At 39.0% G+C, this 15,719-nt stretch overlaps 1 protein-coding gene across 1 annotated transcript; it reads left to right on the top strand.

Moving 5' to 3' along the window:
* Positions 1–605: 605 nt before the first annotated feature.
* PTTG1IP2 (PTTG1IP family member 2) lies at positions 606–15,282 on the top strand. Its single transcript, XM_060107719.1, has 5 exons — positions 606–753; positions 5,830–5,876; positions 10,049–10,142; positions 11,367–11,460; positions 15,114–15,282. The coding sequence occupies exons 1-5, from the start codon at positions 606–608 to the stop codon at positions 15,280–15,282; spliced, it is 552 nt and encodes a 183-aa protein (XP_059963702.1).
* Positions 15,283–15,719: the final 437 nt, after the last annotated feature.

The raw sequence follows: 15,719 nt of genomic DNA, 5'->3' as shown, positions 1-15,719 counted from the left end.
AAAAGATACTCATCTGCATACCACTTAAAATACACCATACTTTGGGAAACTACATTAGAGCATGCCACAGGGCCACATACTAGTCAAAGGCAAGATCAAGGATCGAGAGAGTTGTAAGTTTCAGGACCTCATCACTTATCAGTCGCACAATAACTCCCATGGGGCGTGGTGGATGGTAGTTCCCTTACATCTGAGGAAAGCGGCACAGAAAGCTGCTACTGCTTTCCAGCTATTGAGTGGTGGAAATTAGAATCCAGGCCTTCAAAAGCAACGGCCAAGCAGGGAAAAGCTGTGGGCTTTGGAGGGAAATAGACCTCCATCCAGACCAGTGGACAAACTGTAGGCGGTGGTCAGGGCCCTCGCGAGCCCGAGGCCAGTGCGGACCAGGGTTGCATTACAAACATTCCATGTTCTGGCCGGAACATGAGGGGTACTAAAATCCTTCGAATTATGCTGGGGTCCAGGGCTCGGAAGGGGCTGCCTCAGAAGGGGCTGGGATTGGGACAGGTCACAGTCCATGAGTGGGTCCGCGGGTCCAGCTTGGTACCTGGTGCCCACCGCGGTCCCACTGGCCAGCAACCGGCGGAACCCAGGGCCGAGGAGCCATGTGCCGGCCGCAGTCGTGGAGTCAAATGCTCCTGCCAGTATTCTTCTCCCTCTTTCTCGTCCAACTGTTTATCATCTTCTCAGAGAATAGTTTTTCCCAGGTCTCCAGACACAAGAACAAGCACAGACCAAAATCTATGGATGATGGTAAGCCATCCTGAGCCCCAGGCGTGCCACCGCCGTTGTATTTCCTACTGGTTGTGCCACGCTGGCAGGCTGAGATTTTCATCTCTAAAGTTGCCTTTTGGTGTTGGCAGGAAGACATTTTTAAAGGATCTTAACGTTTTTGGTGAAATCCAATTAAATTGGACTCAAATTCATTTGCTTTATCTGAAGTGTGAAAAGTGGATTAAAACAGTTTTAAATGTGGAAAGCATGTTCCCCACCCCCGCGTTTTGCATGACCTATAGCACAAAGCTTTGTGCTGTGAATAAAGTGTTGGGTTTTGTTCTAATCAGACCCCACTCAGTGGCCATAGCTAGTCTTTCTTAGTGTTGTACGGTCTTAGTTAATAAAGTACTTAATTTGGGTCTTATCTTAAGAAATAATTACTTGGTTTGGAGACTTTCTTTGGTTCCCCTCCCCAACTGAAGAAATTCTGAAACATTAAAAGTTGTACTGAGTTAAATTCACGAACCTGGAGATAAGGTTTTCAGTATCCTAAACTGGAATTGTATAGATAGAATAAGGACAGGATTTGAACTACTTGGAAAATGCCCTGTAAAGCCAAGACTGCCATTTTTATGAAGACTATAAGACAGAATAATTACTGCTTTCTGGTTTTCAGAGTCAAAAAGATAGTATCTGTGTCTTCCTTCCTAAAACCAAACCCAAAGCTCTTAGCTTTGCACTGAAATGAGACTCTCCTTTGAGAGGGTGGAGGATAGGGAGAGGCTGAATCAAAAGATCTGGCTTGTTTCCTTTGGTTTTATCTTTCCCATACATTTTTCTCTCATTTAACCTCTCAATCATTCCCATACATACTTCAAGAGGAACAGTGTTCTCATACCATCCCTGCCATGTTCTTCCCAGGAAAAGTGCCTAAAAACATAGGCCAAACGTAGAAACAAATCCCTCTCTTTGTTCCCTAACAAATTGGAGTCATACTAGAGTTTTTCAAAAAACCCTGTTAAAATGTTGAGGAAGAAGAAAAAGGGAGTAAACAAAAATAAATCAAGAATCATGGATAACATAGTCTGGTCTTCTAGCTAGCTTGGTTCTAGGGCTGACAAACCCAGTCAGTGTTTCTGAGGAAACAGCTTCCCTTTGGGAGGGAAAGCCTGGTCAGCCTGTCCTGGGCCTCCCCTGAGTGTTTGCTTCCTAGCCTGGGGTAATTTCCCCTTTGAACTTGCACTCAACCTTCCTATTTTATAAGGATATGGTTTCTTAGACATTATGATTCTTTCACTTCCAAAACTGGGAAAGGGATTCTAACCTTTCACTGAGATCTCCACCTACATCCCTGCTGGTGGTCTGAGTGATAGACCTTTCCCATAGGCAACCCACAGGACTTTGTTAATGATCCCACATCAAGTGAGATCCCCTACTAAGCGGGTTGCTTTGATTCCCAGGGCTTTTAACCCTGATGTTTCATTTACATTTGAGAGCTTAGTAAGCAATATCCCAAGAAGTTGTAGTTTGCTCTTGGAACTTTGGGTTAAGAATCTTCCTTTCCAATACCTAATGAATGCATTAAAAAAATACTAAAATGTAGAGAAATTCTCTTACTGGGAGCAACCAGAAAACAAAGGGGTATGGCCTAAAAAGCAAGTGGCAAGCTAGGAAAGAAATAGAAGATTCTAGATCAAAATAGAATAGCACAGCATGGTAACACTCCAAATGCCACCATCACCCCTTAGAAATGACTGAGTCACTAAATTCCAAGAATTTTCATTAGTACTCCCAGATCTAGAGAGATGCATATTGAGTGGGTGTCCTATTCTTCACCTGTTCTGAAGATCTACAGAGAAATGGTTTTGGAGGAGAAATAAGAAAAACAGAGAAACTGAACAGTGGATCTGACTCTGATGGAAACACAAGTTCCTGGGCTACAAACTGGATTTAGGGGCAGATCTACAATCCAGAAATATTCCCTGTACGGAAATGGGATATATCTCCAATTAGCTAGAGTGAATCTTGGCAGTGGAAAATGATAAAACCTCAGACAAGAGTGTAGAGCCCAGATATTATAACAAAGTCTGACACAGACTCACCTGAGTTCTCTCCCTTTGTCAAATACTGAGAACAACCAAGTGAATAGAGCATAAAATACAGTAAAACTGTAGTTTGTCAGAAAAAAAATTTCAAGGACAGTGGTAAGGTGGTCAAAATGTCACTTCTACTGTGTCAACACAAATAGAAGGTCTGAACAGAACTATCTAATCATTAGTAAGATGAAAATAGACAATATAGAACCTATGCAAACACTGCATAGTTAACAGAATAAATAATGGAGTATATGCTCCCATGCAGAAAAACAGCTAATCTGTCCTAGAAGAAAACATAACTCAAGGAACAGATGAAAATTTCCCCACAAGTGCTGAGCTAGAGAACCACCAAATGAGAAATAGATTCAGTGAAACATATCTCAAAGTCAAGATATCAGAATGAGATGAAAAGGCAGATTTTTCCAAGGGAATGAAGGCTAAGTAATTTGAACATGAGGCAAGGTTTCCAGGTTTTCTCTTTATTTCTGTAGTACCCATTTGTTTATTTCTGTAATGGTGAACACACCAAGAATATTTGTCATGTAGACTCTACATATACTTATTATATTGGACTCTGGTAGCTGCCTCCTTCCTCTGACCTCTAGCCTAGCATGTGCTGATATCTGGGGGGAAGTGGGTCTTCATTGTCCTCCCCCTGGTAGATTTCTCAATCTCTTCTATCACCTGCATACCTGATTCCCAGTACTAAGTTCCCTATGTTATATATAATCAGAGTAATTTCTGTCACTCACAGACCCTTTCTGAGAAAGGTGTACTCATGGATATTATTCAGCAAAACGAATATAAACTAAGGGGAAATGTGGGATTCAAGAAAGAGTAGTAAGCAAAGAAACCAGTAAAACTTTTATAAATGATTGATTACAAGTCAATAGCAATTTAAATACATTAATAGTCTAATAATAATTGATAAGCATTTAATAATAATTAAAATTCCAGATGATTTCTACCTGGGGAATGGTGTGGGAAGGGAAAGGAAGAAAGTTAAAGCATATTAGGATCCTTATATAGGTAGAGAATGTAGATCCTGATTAAGCAATGATAGAAAGAAGAATATAAAATATATCTCTCAAAAATTTTTAAGGAACCGCTCATATAGAAACAGAAACAGGTGTGACTTCAGGGTGTGACTAGAGGAAATAAAGCAAGAAAGAATAAATTGATGGAATAATATATACCTTGCAAATGCTAATGAAAAATAAAGCAAGTGTAGCAATATTAATGTTAGATAACATCGAATTTAAATAAAAAATCTTTAAGTAGACGAATAAGCGATATTCCATACTAATGTACAACACAATACATGAAGATGACATATTATGAAACTTTGTTCACCTAACAACATAGTTTTGAAATAGATGCAGTCAAAGGTGATAGAAATAAAAAGAACATTTAACAAATTAAAAGCCATATAGGCTTATTTTACATGCCTATATCAGAAATCAACAAAGTAAATGTAAGGATGTAATATAGAGAATAGTAACATATGAAATCTTGTTATCTTCCCCCCAAATTTTTCTCTTAGCTGTTCATCAAAAATTTGTAATTCCAGATAAACTTTAGAATCAGCTTGTCTGATTCAGTTCTATTTTTTTAAATTATTAATTAATTCTTTGCAATTCTTTGCAAAAAAGAAAGTTTTTGTTTTGATATCTGGTATAATATATGTTGATGCCTGGCATCTCTAGGTATTTGAAATTGTGATCCCTCATGGAAGAAGAGAAGAGGAACAAGGATGGAATTTTATGTAATAACAACGTTTTAGACATTGATAGAGGGAATGGAACCAGTCAGGAAACTCAAAAAGGAATGGCCAGAGATGTTCCAAGAGAACTAGGAGAGAATGATGCTGCAGAAATTACGAAAATGTAATCAAGAGGAAGGAAGTGACTAGAGAGAAAAATACACAAAAAAGTTGGGTCTTTAAGAGGGTATAGGAAGAATCTGGTCCTGAGAATGCTGTGGAAATAGCTAGTACCTCTTTCTTCAGGAACAGAGTAAAAGAAGAAAAGAACCTATTGCTTCATGTAGCACATTGTCATGTAAGTTAGCTGTCCCCCATTGGTTCTTCAGTAACAGCAAGAAAGACTATAAGAAAGATTGCTGGTTAGTTATACAAATACTCAGTCTAAATCTCTGAGATGGACCCAGATCGGGTCACTCAATGACATGAAGTTCAGGCTAAAGAGAAGGGAATGAGGCCATGAGGGGCAAACAGATTTGGAAAACAATGGAAAGGTCAAGAAAAGTGAAGGTCTGAGTCCTGTCAAAAGGCAAACAAGAGAGGAAGGGTAAGAAGATTCTAGTCAGAGACTAGAATATTGGTATTTAAGATTTCATGGTTGCAGTCATTTGGAATGATGGCAAAATCCAAGTTTAGATCATGGAAATAATTTGTTTAAAGTAAAATGAAGCATCAGAGTTTCTCTGGATGGTGGAATTTCAGCTGATTTTTATTTTTTTATGTATACTTATTTCTTATATTGAACATGTGTCACTTTTATAACTACATAAAGACAATCCAGTTTAAATTTTTGAAAAGTTGGAGACAGAGGCTCCGCACTACCCCTAACCCTCAAGTTCCAATCTGTAAATCGTGGAAGGAGGATTCTGATTGGGCTGACTTGCTCAGATTCCTTCTCCCTGGATCAATGAGTGTGGTGTGGTATTACCCCAATTTGATTCAGGTGCGTAGCTTTAGATGCCTGGTTGGGACCAGGGAGTTTAGGAGAGGAAAGTTATTTTTTAGAACTTACTTGGCTAATCAAAGTTGGATGATGCTATTTCATATTTTTCTGAGTAAGAGGAGAAAGTAAGGAGTTAGGATTTAACTGGTATCAATGAGAAAGTGTCTAGACATATGAAAATAATAAAGGAAAACGCTCAGGGTATGGATACATTTGCCATGAAACAGGAATGACTTAATAAAATGCATTTTATATAAAGTTGAGCAATAAATAGGCTTTGCATTTATATTTTTGTACTTATTTTTTTGCAGCATATACTGTATGGAAAAAGTGTCAATTGTGCACAGAAAATAGTAAAGTAACTTAACTTTTATGTGAGGAAATTGTCTTGGGAATGTTATAAAGTCACACAGTTTACACAGTCACACAGTTGTAGTCTAAAAGATATGCCAAACTTTGTTTTACACAATTTTTTAATAGTAGGAATGACTAAGAGTGGTTATTAAGAAGTATTTCTGCATTTTTAACCGTTCCTTGAGAATCTAGAAATAAACAAAGGAAAAATTTAGTGCAAACATGCACTTGCTTCTAGAAAATTATACTTCAAAAACAAAACAATTTTTTGTTTGAAAAAAATTATACTTCAATTTAAAAAAAAGAAAAGAAAAAACACTCTTTAGTCTGGTTCCAAACCCATCACAATCTGAGAAAAGTTTACCTTTCCAAATAATTCCACAAAATTTCATGACGACGGATTTCACTCCTGCCACAGTGGAAACCTGTTCTTTATTCTACCATAGCTTCTGTGTCTAAAGCCCTTCCTTCCTGCACAGATTTTACCTTTTCTTCAAAGCTCAGACAAATTCTTCCTATTCTCTGAAAGAAATCTTATCCAATCAACTAGAAGTGAGAACTTTCGCTATGAACTCCTATTACATTTATTATCTGTTCCACTCCTTTTGAAATTCTAATATTCTTCCATTTAGAAACATTTGTTTTTTATAGAGTGGAAATACTGTACCTGCCAGTTAAATTTTCAACCTCTAGAAAACAATGCTTTATATATCAATGTAACCTAACTTCCATTATATCTAGCATTTGCCCATAAATAATTAGTAAATGCTCTTTTTATCCTCTCTATGTCCACTACTTTAAAATCCCTCTTTGCACAATAACACTTATTTAATATTTTTGGCCAGTATAAGTATTAAACCATTTAGTTTATACAATGTTAACAAACCATTAAACATTACTATATACCTTCCCCCTTTCTGCATTTTTTCATTTTAATGATATTAACCATCATTCTAAAGTCTGTTAGCTGACTTCTCACTTCTCACTCTCTTAAGGGTCTGAGGTTGGCATGGCTTTGTATTTATATGGGTCATCTTCCTTAGCTACAAGAAAAAAAATTCATGTAATTTGTCTTAAATTACGCATTACTAATTTAGAGATGTTGAATATATTGTACTGTTCCTCTGGTTAATTTGAAGTTCTTCTCTTTGAAGACTTTTTAGCCTTAGTTAAGGAATTAGTCAAGGACTTTCTTGGTGGTCCAGCGGTTAAGACTTCACCTTCCAGTGCAGGGGGTGCAGGTTCGAACCTTGGATGGGGAGCTAAGATCCCACATGCCTCCAGGCAAAAAACCCCATAAAACAGAAGCAATAGTGTAAGAAATTCAATAAGGACTTTAAAAATGGTCCACATAAAAAAAATCTTAAGAAAAAAAAAAAGGAATTGGTCAAATCTTTTTGAGGTAACTGACAGACACCCAACTCAAACTACTTTATTAAAAAAGATAATTTATTAACTCACAAAACTGGTAAGTCCAGGGTGGCCTTGACATCATGCACAGCTGAGTCTTAAAGGGTGTTATCCTCATTTCCTCTCTCTCTTTTCATCTCCCAGCTCTGCCTCACGCTGGGTATTGACCTCATTTTCTTCTATGGCAAATGAACATTTTCCATATAGCTGGGGAAGAGGCAGGCTCCCAGCAGACCTCTCCCAATGCCTGTACACAATTCCACAGAAGATTCTGATTGACCCTATTTGGGTCTTATGTCCAGTCCAGCACTAGTTACTGAGCCAGAGGGATGGGCTACTCTGAGTGCCATTGCCTGGGTCAGGTGATTCCAGGAGGAGGAAAGTGGTGGAGCATAGCTGACTGATAGCTGCAGACCCACATAAAGGTGGGGAGGTCCGAAAAGGTAAGAGTGTGTGGGTTACCAGAGGAAGAAGGATGGTGACACAATCTGGGCAGACAGAGAGGAAAAAAGTAAACTACCTTAGGCTACCGTGTTTCATGCTTTGACCTTTCAGGAAGCACATATTCTATTTTCTCCATCCCTAAATTTAAAAAAATGCTCCTGTTAATTAATGCAACCAACCCTCAAGTAAAATTGTACTTACCCAGAGTCATTGTCAGTTATTGCCCCCCAGCTATAACTTTGGAATGTCAGAGAGATGTACGTGGTGTGCAGACGCTCTGTTGAGTTTCCCTTGCCAAGCAATGAGTTATTGGTCACCCATCTGGCTGCCCCAGGCTTACCCTGCGCAGGAGCTCCCTTTTCCGTTGTTCTCTGAGCTCCTATCAGAGAGAGGCACAGGGAAGAATGTCTCTTCTGGGGACTGCACTGCTTTAGGAGCTCATGTGCTGTGAATCTGGTTATGGAGCCAGGGAATCAGCTTAGCGCTAAGTGACCACAAGCTCCTCTCTGACAGGTTCAGGTTTTTTCTGGCAGTTCATCTCTCTTAAAACCCTGCTAGATGGCATGAACTTGATTCCTAAAAACTCTGAGATCTGGGGCTTCCCTGGTGGCGCAGTGGTTGAGAGTCCGCCTGCTGAGGCAGGGGATACGGGTTCGTGCCCCGGTCCGGGAAGATCCCACATGCCACGGAGCGGCTAGGCCGGTGAGCCATGGACGTTTAGCCTGCACATCCGGAGCCTGTTGCTCCGCAACGGGAGAGGCCACAACAGTAAGAGGCCCGCATACCGCAAAATACAACAACAACAACCAAAAAACTCTGAGATCTAATAAGCAAGGCCTGAAGTCTCTGGGCTGTAATCCTTGAATGTAGGCTTTGACTTTGAAGTTCCAGTCTTTAAGCAACAGTCTAAGAGGACAGGACCCATTTAGCCAAAATGGCTTCAATCTTAAATTTGCCTTCATTTGACCTTTGATCTTGGTTAACATGAAACAAAAGTTGGCCTGTGATATATCTCTTGCTCTCAGGCAGTGTCTAAGGGGTGACTTTTTACAATGGAATGTATATCCTGCTGGTCTCAGGATATAGAGCAAGAAGTGATTGGGAGGGGTCTGGGATCAGTCTTATAGGATTGGTTACCAGCATAGAACCAAATTGATTACATTAGAACCTAAGCTTCCCTGTGTACTAGGTATGTGACCTTATGTGAGTCATTTGACTGCTCTGTGCCTTATTCTCCTCCTCTATAAAGTGGCTATAACAGTACCTAGCTTACAGGGTTGTCATGAGGATGAAATGAGTTAATATATATAAAGGGCTCAGAATGGTGCCTGTCACATGGTAGGCCCTGTGTAAGTGACAGCCATTTTTACCACTCTGTCTGCATTTTTTTTACTCTTCCAGGTTCTAGTCTTATTTTCCATGGTGGTTGCCACCATTGTACCTTGCTTTTGCTTACTTCAGCAAGAGACTTAGAATTCAATTTTCCTATTTCCACATGATCATCTGGCCACCAGTGAGCAAAAAGGGGAGAGGGGGTAAAGCAAGGCTGGTTGACAGCACCACCAGGCCCACATGTAACAGAAGAGGAATCCCCAGAGGAAAGTGTGAATGCTGCAGACAAGGGGAATGGGATAGAGTGTTAGAAAGAGAGAGGGAAAAAACAAACAAACACCACCAACGAAAAACACCCCGTCTTCTGAAGTCATTATTACTACTTTGTGAAATAATGTCTTAGATTTAGTTCTCTAACTACAGAGCCTGAAAAAGGGATTCAGGTACATGTGATTTCTTGAGTGACTGCTGTCCAGCAAAATTCTATGAAGGAGTAAGGGACCCAGAGAACCTAAGGGACAAGAGCCAAGCAAAGACGTGATCTCAGCTAAAGCCTACACTTGGCCTGAACCATGGGCAGCCCTGGGGCAAAAAGTTACATAGCAGAGTTGTGCCTGCCTTGAGGCAAGGATGTCCATTGTTTGGAACCCCATATACCGGCCCATATACCGGTCAATTCCTGACAGAGGTGGAAGTAACCTCACAGGCAAGATGGTCCCTATCCACGAGGACAATGCAAGAAGAAGGGCAGCTTGAGCCGTTGGCAGTCAGCACTCATTGCAGCTTGGTTTGTGTGCTTGGGCCTGGTAAAGTGGATCTGGTAAAGTGGCAGACCCCCAACAGCATCAACTACAAATAATAATAATAAAATGATGATGATGATGATGGCTGTTATATACTGAATACGTATTGAACTAGTACTAGAAACTTACTGGGATTGTGGTTATTATACTTGGACACTGCTCTTATTATTTTTCTTTCCAAATACAGTGTTTTTGGTGCAGTGAAGAAAGGGCTTGCAGAAAAATTTGTTTTCCATATTTCGGGTGTCATTTCAGTTCTATATTTTGGTTGAACTGTCACAGTGAGTTGTCCTTATTTGAATTTTATGTACTTTTTACAATTGATTTGCAAACTAGTGATTTGCTACAATTGAAGAATTATAAATTATTATATTTGCTTTATTTAAAATATAGCAAGTCTATTCATTGGTGTTTCCTCGGATACAGACTGATACTGATTGTTTCCAGTCAGTGTTGGTTCAAACTAGGTCAACATTCATTCTGATTTGTGGGTGCCTTACCATACCAATTGTTAAATACTTTAAATTTCATCTCTAAAGTACTCTGATGTACAATAACCATAACCCAGTAAAGGGAGGTTTGTGTTCTTAAGTTGTTTTAGGAACTCCAGGGGTTTCTTGTAAGCTAGTCCTGAGGACATATTGAGCCCAATAGCATTATTAATAACTTATATTTCCTCAGCTAATGTGTTCAATACTGAGAATTGACATTCAGAACAATGACTCCCTGGGACTGAATTCATCTCAATCATCAAAGAAGCTTTAATTTTATATCTGTAATGTTGTATTTTTGGGTTTTTTTTAAAAATTGAAGTGAAAAGATACAAATTTTGCTCACAAATCCATGTTTTCTTCAGGTACCCTCAGGTAAATTTAAATCATAGTTGTAGCAAAGAACTTATATATAGCAAGTGACACTTCATGTATTTAGTATGAATGGGGAACCCTAGTCTCCTACTTCATCTTCTGCCATTCTAGTTTCATTTTACAAGTACACCAGGCTGATAAGTTAAATAGTATTGATAAGGGATACAGTTTACAGGTGTGCTGGAAATCTGCTTTCCCAGCAGGCGTTGGCTGCCTTTTTGATAAGGAACTGCTGAAACTCAAACAACAAACCATCCCCTGCTACCTACTATTTTATCTTCATAGAAACAGCAACCTAAGAGATTTATTCTTTCTGTTGAGATATTGCCTGGAATGAGTCCAGAGACAAAATAAAGGAAAAAATAAGCCTGTGGCCTAATAGTTTACCAATCTGGAGATAAAGGACATTAAATGTTTCCTCTTTTTAGCAACCCAGGTTATTTTCAGATGTTAGTGATTATTGCGTTAAGAGTAGTTTTATTGGAGCATATGATGTATGTTACTGTATCATTTTTAATAATGACTGGTGAATTTGTATTTAAGAATCAGACTGCATGATATTAGGAACGATGAAACTATGAGAAATTATTAACCTTCTGTTAGCTTAAAATATATTTATTTTCTTTTCATACATTTCAGTTGACATGTTTGGATTCCTGATGCTTCTACTCATTGCAATATTGATTATAGTGTTCATTTGTCAATGCTTTATCTATCAATATTACCTGCAGACGTATGTTCCTTTTATCCTTAGTAAGAATGCACTTTAGGATAGTATCATTGAAGAGAATGCTAAGCTAGTAATCATGAAATGTTTTACCTTTTTATGTAATAAAAATAGTATATGCATCCATATGATAAGGAAAAATTTTTCAAAAGATACAGAAAATTGTAAAATAAAAAGGTTATTCCGGGACTTCCTTGGTGGTCCAGTGGTTAAGAATCCACCTTCCAAGGCAGGGGACGCGGGTTCAATCCCTAGTTGGGGAACTAGGATCGCACATGCTGTGGGGCAACTAAGCCTGCGTGCTACAACTAGAGAGCCTGCACCTGTGTGCTCTGGAGCCCGCGTGCCACAACTACTGAGACTGTGTGCCACAACTAGAGAGAAGCCTGCATGCCGCAACAAAAGGTCCCGCGTGCTGCATATCCCACATGCCTCAACTAAGACCTGACGCAGCCAAAAATAAATAAATAAATATTTAAAAAATAAACTTCTTACCTTATTAAAAAAAAGTTTATTTTTCCCACTCCCCACTCCACCTCTGACACCTCCTCTCCAAAAATAATCCTTTTAATATGATTCTATTTGTAGTTCTTTTTTTGGCTACCTCCATGTGTTTGAACAATATGGTTTTATCTCCTTTTCATGATTTCTTAACTTTACATGTTATCTATCAACTCCCCATCATGAAAGCTGAAAAATGTGTCTTGCACTATCCATATTTTTTTGTTATTTTGCTGTTAGGGGATATTATTATTTTGCTTTTTTTTTTTTTGTGGTACACTGGCCTCTCACTGTTGTGGCCTCTCCTGTGGCAGAGCACAGGCTCCGGACACGCAGGCTCAGCGGCCATGGCTCACGGGCCTAGCCGCTCCGCGGCATGTGGGATCTTCCCAGACCGGGGCACGAACCCGTATCCCCTGCATCGGCAGGTGGACTCTCAACCACTGCGCCACCAGGGAGGCCCTATTTTGCTATTTTTGAATTGTAACTATTGTTGTTCATTACTATCTCTTAAGATGCCTAATCTTTCTTCTGTTGGTTATCTTTTTGACTTTGAGTAATCCATTTAGTCCTCTGTTTCTCTATCCATCAATACTTCTCCCATTATTTAAGATAAGAAAATTTGGAACCCTGTGTTTCCTTCTACCTGTCCTCTTCTCTCTCTAGCTCCTAAATTCTGTAAGCTTTCACACTCATTTGACCTTGTCAAGTGTATAATATTTACATTCTGTTCTGTAACTATATTTATATCTTGAAATGCTTACTCTATAGTTTGAATCTAAAATGTCTTAAACTAGTAAAATAATAAAACATATTATGATTGTGTAAATATTGTTTAGGAAACAACTGAAGTGGAAATAGGAAAGGTAATTCTACATTACTAACCTGCATTGCTTGAAAGGGAATTACCTAGTGTTAAGATCAAATAGAGTCTCTTTCCTTATTCTCCATTTCTCAAAGTCATGATACATTTCAGCTTGTTTCATGTTTACATTGTGACTTTCCTATACAGCTTTTGCATTTCCTAGAGTTTTAGTTACCTTCATTATTTCTTGTCAAGAAGGACACAGGGGCCTCCCTGGTGGCGCAGTGGTTAAGAGTCCGCCTGCCGATGCAGGGGATACGGGTTCGTGCCCCGGTCTGGGAGGATCCCATATGCCGCGGAGCGACTGGGCCCGTGAGCCATGGCCGCTGGGCCTGCGCATCCGGAGCCTGTGCTCCGCAACGGGAGAGGCCACAACAGTGAGAGGCCCACATACCGCAAAAAGAAAAAAAAAAAAAAAAAAAAAAAAGAAGGACACAGGACACCTGTATCTTTATTCCTATCATTGTGATTACTCATCTAGTATTTGGTAAAAAATATTCATTGTCTTCTTATAGATATTCTTTTAAAAGTCCTGTGACTTCCTGTTATAATTTACAAAAGTTAGTTTCTTTTCACTACTCTACTGAGAAGAAATTTTTGGATCCCCTATCTTCCTTTTTTTTAGGATTCATTTTTTTTCCCTTTTGCTGGAGTATATTCTCAAGTCACTTTTTCAAAAGGAGTTCACAGAGGTATGGAAAATATTTTCATAGTCCATACACGTTGAGAAGTTTGTTTTTCTTCATTCTCCTTCAGGCCAACACAGTATTATTTTCTTTCTTTAAATTGTACACCTTTTTCAAGAAGGACCCAGAGACAAGACAGAAAGATCCATAGATAAGGCAGAGGCACTTTAATAGGCCTGTCTGTAAGTAGAATGTGCCTGTATGAAAAGATAAGTGTTGGCCAAATGTTTGCTTACTTAAGACCACTTCTTTGTCTAAAACTTTGTATTTTTCTGGCTATGAGACCTTATATCCTTTTTTTTTTTTTTTTCCTGTACGCGGGCCTCTCACTGTTGTGGCCTCTCCCATTGCGGAGCACAGGCTCCAGACAGGCAGGCCCAGCGGCCATGGCTCACGGGCCCAGCCGCTCCGTGGCACGTGGGATCTTCCCGGACCGGGGCACGAACCCGTGTCCCCTGCATCGGCAGACGGACTCTCAACCACTGCGCCACCAGGGAAGCCCTATCCTTTTCTTATTAACATATAAAGATAAAAGAAAGAGTAAGATGGAAGATAATTCCTTATTCTTTACATCTTAGAAAAAAAATATACCCAGAAGGAAGAACCAGTAAGGGTACATTACATATGTGGCAAGAGTCTGTGACAAACATGTTGCTTTATATATATATATATATTCCCCCCCACCCCAGGATCCTGGTCTCTTATAAGTGTCATCACTTTTTTGCACAGTGCTTATCAGTAAAGTGGCTAATTATTCCCAGAAGAGAATAGGGGCCTGAGCAAATATCCATCACTGAAGTTTCTGCAGTTTAGAAGGAAAACTCTGAAGCTTCTCTGCAAATATGGGCCAACAACTGCCCTCAGTTCTGGTTTAGCTCTGTATTCATTTGCTATCTCTTCTTTTTTTATTTCTTCTAGAGATCTCCTAGACCTTGTTAATTCCATGAGCACTGCATTCTGTTAGAGGAATTTGTCTTATTAAGGACTTCTTGTACTTCATAATCCAAAGATGCTGCTTGGTTTCCAGAAACATCCATCTTTCAGTAAAAAAATGAATGACTAATGGGGCATCAAAAGATTGATTACTACATCTGATCTAATAGTCTTGGTATTTAGCAGATATGATTTTAAGTTAAAGCACTTTTTAAAGTTCCAAGTGTTAGAGAACATAAATATTTAACCGCTCATGTACTCACTGCCTCCTTTGACTGTCATCTATTTTAGTAAATATTTACTGAGTATTTATTATGCCTTAAGTAGTGTGGTTGTCACTAGGGACATAATTATAACAAGAAAGATAAATCCTTGCCTTCGTGGAGCTTACATCCTACTAAGAGAAGACACAGAAAAGTAAACAAGCAATTGTTAATTCTATTGCTAACTTATTGATATTTCAAATGATATTTCATTTATTTTAATTGTATTACTGTATTCTTAATCAAACACTTTAATTCTCCTGGTGGATAAATAAAAGGAGAACTTAATGTAATAAAGCAATGGTAATAAAAATTTACATAAATGTAGTCTATCTAATAAGATAATTCCAATTATAACTTTATTCTGAAAATAAGCCTCACTAACTCTAAGTTTACCATCCTTTTGAACAGAACTCAAGTCTATATTGCTGGAAGACCACACACAATTTACATTCCTCATGGGACTGCTCCTGGCAAGTATTATAATTTGTTTGATGAGGTGCCCCAGAGTCTTTCAGTAACTCACAGCTGGAAGTCTTCCTCTTACTTATCCCAGGCATCAGAATTAAAGTATGAGTAGGAAACACTGTTCTCATTTCTAAAACACATTCTTATAACCTCAATAGCTAGTGTAGGTTGGGTAAAAACCATAATATTGATAGAGAAGAGTTTAACATTTCCAGCCTAAATTGGATATTAATACCTTTCCCAGTTACCCCAACTCCCACTCCACAAAAGCAACTGAACAAAAGTTTCACTTTGCTTTAAGGAATCCTTGAAGACTTTTCCCAAATCAATTCATCCTACCTAGTTGACTGACCCTCTCTCCACTCTTTTCAGCTTGATTCTTTAAACCTTCCCATACTTACAAGGCTCCTGCTTACCCAGAACTCAGATCTTAGCTCCCTTCAGCTCAACATGCACAGCTCTGGGCAGGTCCTCACAGTCCTCCACCCAGGCCTAGATCCTGGGAACCCAACTGAAGTCAGAACCATAGCCCCCTTGTTCACCTGGGTA

Source organism: Mesoplodon densirostris, chromosome 9, assembly GCF_025265405.1.
Source record: "Mesoplodon densirostris isolate mMesDen1 chromosome 9, mMesDen1 primary haplotype, whole genome shotgun sequence".
NCBI lineage: Eukaryota > Metazoa > Chordata > Mammalia > Artiodactyla > Ziphiidae > Mesoplodon > Mesoplodon densirostris.
Note: the sequence above shows the minus strand (reverse complement) of the source record. Positions and strands in the feature narration are given on the sequence as shown.